Source organism: Stegostoma tigrinum, chromosome 10 (genome assembly GCF_030684315.1).
Source record: "Stegostoma tigrinum isolate sSteTig4 chromosome 10, sSteTig4.hap1, whole genome shotgun sequence".
NCBI lineage: Eukaryota > Metazoa > Chordata > Chondrichthyes > Orectolobiformes > Stegostomatidae > Stegostoma > Stegostoma tigrinum.
In genome coordinates, this window is record NC_081363.1 from 49462941 (window position 1) to 49470616 (window position 7676).

Here is a 7676-nt window from a genome sequence, read left to right on the forward strand (position 1 = left end):
GTTCTTACTGATGCACTTTGGGTCCTAATCCCCTGATGCTCGTTTTTTTTAATCTTTGTCAAAGTCTCCCTAAGGCTTTGTGCCTGTCTCTTTTCTCACTTCCAGTCTAAGAAACCTTCTCTGCAAGAATGCTGTTTCTTGAAAGGCAGCCTTCTTTGCACTCATAGGTTTTGCAAGTAACATTTAGATTTGCAACTGCATAGGTTCCCTGTTCTCTTTCCAACCTTGACATAATTTGCCTGACTGTTCCTACCTATCCTCCTTTGCTTGTCTTTTTTTTCTTGCATTTCTGTGAAGTTGCTTGGGATGTTTTTCAATGCTAAAGATGCCATATTCAAATTTGTTTGTGGTTTGCCCCTCCAACTTCCGTATCTAAAGAGGTGTTAAATATCATTATTTAATATTATTTTGATATGCCTTTTATCTCAGTTTGCTAAAATTCATTGCATTGATATGAATAATATAAGCTTAAAAAACATATGTGCTTTAATGTAAGTAGCAGCAGGGACTCACATCTATTTTAAATTATTAGAATTATTAACCTGTCCTCCGGCTCCTGATTTTGAGTCTTACAGATTGAGTAGGTTCTGTGGAGTCAGGTATTGATTGACTTGTTACAGAATTTGTTGCCTCTAACATAGGACTAGACCACTTTGTCAGTGATACCCTCACTCCAGTGCCCAGGCTGTTTATTTGTGGGGTTTCAGTGATGTTAACGCCATTCAATGTCAAGGATAAGTCATTAGATTTGTCATTGTCTGACACATGTTCAGTGCTGTGTTATTTGCCACTGATCTGCCCAAGCCTGAATGTTGTCCTGAAAATGTTGCATGTGGGCACTGATTGCTTCAGTACCTGAGGAGTCACAAATGGTAATGAACACTCTACAATCATCAGGAAACATGTCCAATTTTGTCCTTGTACTGGATGAAGGTAATTGATAAAGCAGCTGGAAGTTGTTGGGCCTAGGGCATTCCTTTACTACATTTGTCAGCAGGCCTGGGTTCAAGTCCCATCTGCTTCACTGTTGGGTCAAAATTCTGCATCACTCTCCCTATTGGTCTTGTAGTTGTAGCTACATCTAATGGACTGCAGCAATTCAAGAAGAAAGCTTATTACCAGTCCCGTATCATCTCTGAACAGGTTAATGGAATGTATCTTCTCTTTTATGTTAGGGCTGTTGTGGCACGATAAGTGTTCCTACCTCTGGGCCAGTGGATGCTGGTTTAATTTTGGATATGAGTTGCCTTTCAAGTGTGCTGTTAAAATGACAATGTTCCATTATATTATTTTCCAGGCACAAATCTAGTGAAGAAAGCAATTTATGCCATGGTAGAAGGCGATTGTGACGAGGTACAAAACGCTGCACCCTCCAGATTGCTATATTTGGATTTCTTTGATTCGCTTGTGTTAATTTTGATCTTAGTAGTTTTGCATTTCCATTATATTCCTCTCCTCTACAGATATTCATTTCTCCTGAAATTCCTCCTTCACATGACTTTGCTATTGACAATTGACTTCTTCATGGACATTCTGTTATCAAATGTAACAATATCTTCTACTGTTTTCTGAAGTCCTTGTTCTAATTAACCAACAGTCAGTAAAGTTTAGTAACTGTATTGAGTCAGATTATATTAAAAATATTTTAAATCAAAGTGTGAAATGGAAGATTGTCATCCTACATTGGAGTTAAAGGGGCACTGAATATGTTGTCCAAACATTCTGAAGTGTGTTTTCACTAAGTTAACTAATTATGTTTTTGTAGGTATTATCATTAAGGGCCTATCAAGTCATATGTTGCTTCCTTACAAGGAGCAGCACCAGCTGATGAAGGTGGAAGGATTCACAAAACAGTAAATCCAGAAGTAGAGAGAGAGAAATATCAAGGCTGTGTAATTTGATTAAAAATAACCAAAGTTGTTCAGAATGGGGGAAAGGTCTTAACAAACATAAGTGAATTAGTAACTGAAGCGACATCACAGTAAATTTTTTAAAAAGCTGACTCCAGTATAAATGCAAAGTGTTTGAAATAGAATAGATTAATTATAGCTCAGAGGTTGATCTAATAGCCATTACAGAAAAGTTACAAACTGAGTTGGGTGTTGCGAGTTAAAATATTCCAGAATTTTTGACTTTTTTAAAGGCAATAGGAAAAGTGGAAAAGAAATTGAAGTAGATGGTGGTGTTAATCCCTCAAGGATGGGATAAAGATAGTAGTGGAAGCAATTTTTGAGTCACTATGTAGAATCCTTTTGAGTGGAGCAAAAAAAAAGCCAGGAGAGACAGATGGGAATTGTTATCAGAGCCCCATTCAGTTGGTTGATACTACAACATTATAAATCGTAAAGTTAAAAGATTTTTGTTTTAATCGATTAGACCAGGCAATCTAAATTTTCTGTAATAGTGTTGAGGATGTCTTCATGGAATCCATTCAAAACAACTGATTCTTTCATATCGTGGAGAAAACAGTAGTATCGGTTGTTTTAGATCTAGCATTGTACCAGATGCAGGGTTGATTTTTAACTTTGTAGTAAAGGAGGGGAAGAATGTTTGTAATTTGATAGAATATATATTGAGCTGGTCTGTGACAAGGCTTTAAATCTGAACAAAGTAACTCAAGAAGATACAAGGGATTGTTTAGCTATGGAATGTTTGAGAACCATTAAAAGATGGTTGCACACACAATGATAAACACTAGAAGAATATGCTTCTAATTGGCAAAGTATATATATTTCCATTGACAAAATAAAAATCCTCAAAAAAGTGACCATCTCTGGCTGGTAAGTAAAGTTATAAATAGTATTAGATTAAATAAGAGAATTATAACAAAGAAGAATAAAGTTTTGATTTTAGAATTCAAAGGATAACTGAGAAATTATAACTTGCATTTGCTATTAAAAAACCAAATTAGACAATGAACCAGGGATAGTAGGAACTGCAGATGCTGGAGAATCTGAGATAACCAGGTGTAAAGCTGGATGAACACAGCAGGAAAGCTGACGTTTCGGGCCAATTTCTGAAGAAGGCTGTGTTCACCCAGCTCTACACGTTGTTATCTTAGACAATGAGCCACTTAGGATATTACCGCAAATGCCAAAGGCTTGGTCAAGGGGTAGATTTTAAGGAGTGTCATAAAGGAAGGATCAGAGAAAGTGAGTTGGATGGAATTCCAGAACTTCAGTCTTGCGCAACAGAATGCACTGATAGACAATCTTTTAAAATTGAGAATTCTGGAGAGGCCAGATTTAGATGAGATGGTGTCACAAACATTGATATCTACGTTGATGATAGCAAATGGAGGCTCCGATACTGTTTTGTAGAGCATCTGCGCTCTGTACGTGACAAACACCACCTTCCGGTCATGAGCCATTTTAATTCCGCCTCCCACTCCTTGAGTGACATGTCCATCCTGGGCTGCCTCCAATGTCACAATGACACCACTCTGGAACTGGAGGAGCAGCACCTCATATTCAGCCTTGGGAGCCTACAGCCTGAAGGCCTAAATGTGGATTTCACTACTTTTAAATCATCCCACGTCTAACCCTCCCTCTTACCCTTGCCCGCTTGACCTGACACAACCTGCCCATCATCTCTCTCACCTCACTGACCAATCCCCACTACTCCCTACCTACACTCACCTATCACCATCCCACCTACCTTCCACAAATGCACCCCTCCTCTCTGTATTTATTTCTGACCTCCCTTTCCTCTTCCCGTTTCTGAAGAAAGGTCCTGACCTGAAGCATCGGCTTTCGTGCTCCTCTGATGTTGCCTGGCCTGCTGTGTTCCTGCAGCTCCGCACTGTTTTATCTCTGACTCTGGCATCTGCAGTTCTTGCTATCTCTGAGTGCATCTTAATTATAATGTCTAGAGTTAACAAAGACACCTAAAGGTTTCAGCAAATGAAGTGAGGCAGCAGTGAAGTCGGGTAATGTCCGAGGTGGTCAGAAGCTCATTTCAGATTTAAATGTGACACTTATGCTGTAAATGTAAAGGAATGAAATAGAACACGAGAAAAACAGATTGTAAAAGTAAGAAAATAGTAAAAATAAATTTAGGTCCTTCAGTTACACCATTTAGAACACTCTTGGGCAATTTCAAGAGTGGCTTTCCAGAGAAATGATTACAGTGGTCTCATGTGAGCTATAAACATTCCATATGATCGCCCAACCCCTTCAGCTCCTTTAAGGGACAGTTGACAAAACTTGCAAATGAGACTTAATGTCAAAAAGTGTGAGGTCTTTCTCTTTCAATTCAAAGAAGAGAGATTATTTTCCAAATAAGTAGAAACTAGGAATTAAAGTGCAAATTTGGGTGTCTGAGTACCGAGATTGTTCAAAGCTAGTGGATTGTTTATTTAAAAAGAACACTCAAATTTGCTGATGGGATTTTGGTTTTTATCATGAAGGAACTAGAATAGTCTTATTAGATGACAAATTTTACTTCTGACAACTGCATTTTGCAAAAGGAATGAAGAAAAAGAAAAGTAGCATTTCTGCTGTGCTTTTAGTCACCACAGGAAGTCCCAAGTGCTTTACAGCCAAAGTGTGGAGCTGGATGAACACTGCAGGCCATGCAGCATCTTAGGAGCACAAAAGCTGACGTTTCGGGCCTAGACCCTTCATCAGAGAGGGGGATAGGGAGAGGGTTCTGAAATAAATAGGGAGAGAGGGGGAGGCAGATCAAAGATAATTAGAGGAGAAGATATGTGGAGAGGAGACAGACAAGTTAAAGGGGCGGGGATGGAGCCTGTGGAGGTGAGTATAGGTGAGGAGGTAGGGAGGTCAGTCTGGGGAAGACAGACAGGTCAAGGGGGCGGGATGAGGTTAGTAGGTAGGAAATGGAGGTGCAGCTTGAGGTGGGAGGAGGGGATAGGTGAGAGGAAGGACAGGTTAGGGTGGCGGGGACAAGCTGGGCTGGTTTTGGGATGCAGTGGGGGGAAGGGAGATCTGGAAGCTTGTGAAATCCCACCACCACCACGACATTTTTCCATCCCCACTCTTGTCTGGTCCCTTGTCCGCTCCACACTCACCTCCCACCCCACCACACCTGGCACTTTCCCCTGCAGTCGCAGGAAGTGCTACGCTTGCCCCCACACCACCTCCCTCACCCACATCCCAGGCCCCAAGAAGACTTTCCACATCAAGCAGCTGTTCACCTGCACATCTGCCAATGTGGTATACTGCATCCACTGTACTCGTGGCTTCCTTTACATCGGGGAAACCAAGCGGAGGCTTGGGAACCATTTTGCAGAACACCTACGCTTAGTTCGCAATAAACAACTGCGCCTCCCAGTTGCAAACCATTTCCACCGCCCCCCCCCCCCCCCCCCCCCCCTCCCCCACCATTCCTTAGATGACCTGTCCATCCTGGGCTTCCTGCAGTGCCACAACAATGTCACCCAAAGGTTGCAGGAACAGCAACTCATATTCCGCTTGGGAACCCTACAGCCCAATGGAATCAATGTGGATTTCACAAGCTTCAAAATCTCCCCTCCCCCCACTGCATCCCAAAACCAGCCCAGCTCATGCCTGCCTCCCTAACCTGTTCTTCCTCTCACCTATCCCCTTCTCCCACCTCAAGCCGCACCTCCATTTCCTACCTACTAACCTCATCCTCATCTCTCCCCCCCCCCCCCCCCCCCCGCCCCGACCTGTCCATCCTCCTCAGACTGACCTATCCCCTCCCTACCACCCCACCTACACTCACTTCCACAGGCTCCATCCCTACCCCTTTAACCTGTCTGTCTCCTCTCCACCTATCTTCTCCTCTAGCCACCTTCGATCCACCTCCCCCTCTCTCCCTATTTATTTCAGAACCATCTCCCCATCCCCCTTCTCTGATGAAGGATCTAGGCCCGAAACGTCAGCCTTTGTGCTCCTAAGATGCTGCTTGGCCTGCTGTGTTCATCCAGCTTCACACTTTGTTATCTCGGATTCTCCAGCATCTGCAGTTCCTATTATCTCTGAAGTAATTTGATACTATTGTAATGTCGGAAATATGGTAGCCATTTTACTAACAGCAAGGTCTGGCATCACTGAGAGCAAGTAATCTGTGATTTTCGTTTGAGCACCAAAACTGACCAGGACACCCAACTCCCGACTGGAATGTTCACCAGAAAGAAGTAAAAGCTAAAAAGACTAAAGAATGAGGACATGCTACATAAATTTTATTTTTAGTCCTTTGAGTATAACAGATTATTAGATGATTTAATCAGAATGATTGAAATGATAAAACCATGCAACAGGATAGATGAAAAGAAAGCATCTATTTCTCATAGGGACATAATCCTAAAATTTAAAACCAGACCATTCAGAAGTGAAATCAAGAAGCATTTCTTTTTATAAATCTGATACTCTTGTTTTTTCACTCCTCTGCCCTCAAGAATTTCAGAACTGAAAAGGATAGATTATCTTAAGTACTGATATGAAAGGATAGAAAGTAAATGGGAAAAGATACAATGATCAACTTTAATGATAAAACAGGTTCATGGGATAAATGGCCAGCACTTTGTTTATATGTTCCTTTGGGATTGAATTTTTGTTGCAAGAGGTAGTCTAAATAACTGTACAGTGTATAAACTAATAATTTGATTTAATCTGCATCTCTGTAGAGTATATCAAGTATGACTTTTAATACCCAATGAAATATTTACTTGCAAATTTTTATTCTTTATGAGGTTTGTAAAATTAGGAAAATAAGTAGATAAACTAAACATTGGGTAATCTAATAGATTTCTCTTTCTTTTAAAAAATAGGTTGTCCTGGAAACTGAGATTACAAACAAATCTGCCCTGAAACTCTATGAAAATCTTGGATTTGTGAGAGACAAAAGGCTGTTCAGATATTACTTAAATGGAGTTGATGCACTGCGTCTTAAACTGTGGCTACGTTAGAGAACTATGAAGAATGAGTTCAAAGTGAGTCCTTTTAGCATGCAGTGCAATTTTAAAGAATTGCTTTGCAGCAGGACTCTTGATTTCCATGCAGCTCTTATCTGTCTGTGTCTCATTGAGTGTCACATACATTTGTTGCACTATGGCATGGCGCAGTTGTGCTAATAAAAAATGGAATTTTTTTCTTTAAAAATTGTCAAAATATTCATGGATGAATTGTGGTACCAGAAAGAGGAACAGTTGTCCTGAGATGCATCATTTCAGTGAAGTGTGAGGAAAGAAACAAAATTGCATGTCATTTGCAGTAGACAACATCTCAAATGACTTATTGGGGGAAAATGTTTTGTGGCTTCCAGAAAGCTTGTATGTTGAGATTTCTTCATGGACTGCACCAACGTTTCAAACAGAAATTTGCCAGATTAAACACTGAACTCCTCAAAGGGTGTTGATTCTGTTATTCAGAATTTTATTTTTCATATTAAATTTTCCAGTTAATGATTCTTGGTATGTCAGTGACAGAAGAAAGCACATGTTAGAAGTTGTGGGTGTCTGTGTGAGCTTGACAACAAAATAACATTGCGCAGCCAGTGCCTGTAGAGATCTGCATATATGTCTCATTCCTAGTTTGACTGCATGCTTTCTTTTCCCAGACAATCTTGGCAACAATGCTTTTACCTTTAATCGGACTATGATTTTGATTGGCGGTGACTCCACTATTTTGATAAGGGTTTTTTCCTCTATTTCTCAAGCCAAAGCAAAGCTGTTTTTGCTTTGGGAGGTA

At 40.6% G+C, this 7676-nt stretch overlaps 1 protein-coding gene across 1 annotated transcript in view; it reads left to right on the forward strand.

The window, feature by feature from the left end:
• naa30 (N-alpha-acetyltransferase 30, NatC catalytic subunit) overlaps positions 1–7335 on the forward strand; it is a 32917-nt gene extending 25582 nt beyond the window's left edge. Inside the window, exons 3-4 of the mRNA XM_048538428.1 lie at positions 1298–1353; positions 6758–7335. Of these exons, the coding sequence (XP_048394385.1) occupies positions 1298–1353; positions 6758–6895 (194 nt within the window). The 3' untranslated portion in view covers positions 6896–7335. The remainder of the gene's footprint in view (positions 1–1297; positions 1354–6757) is intronic.
• Positions 7336–7676: the final 341 nt, after the last annotated feature.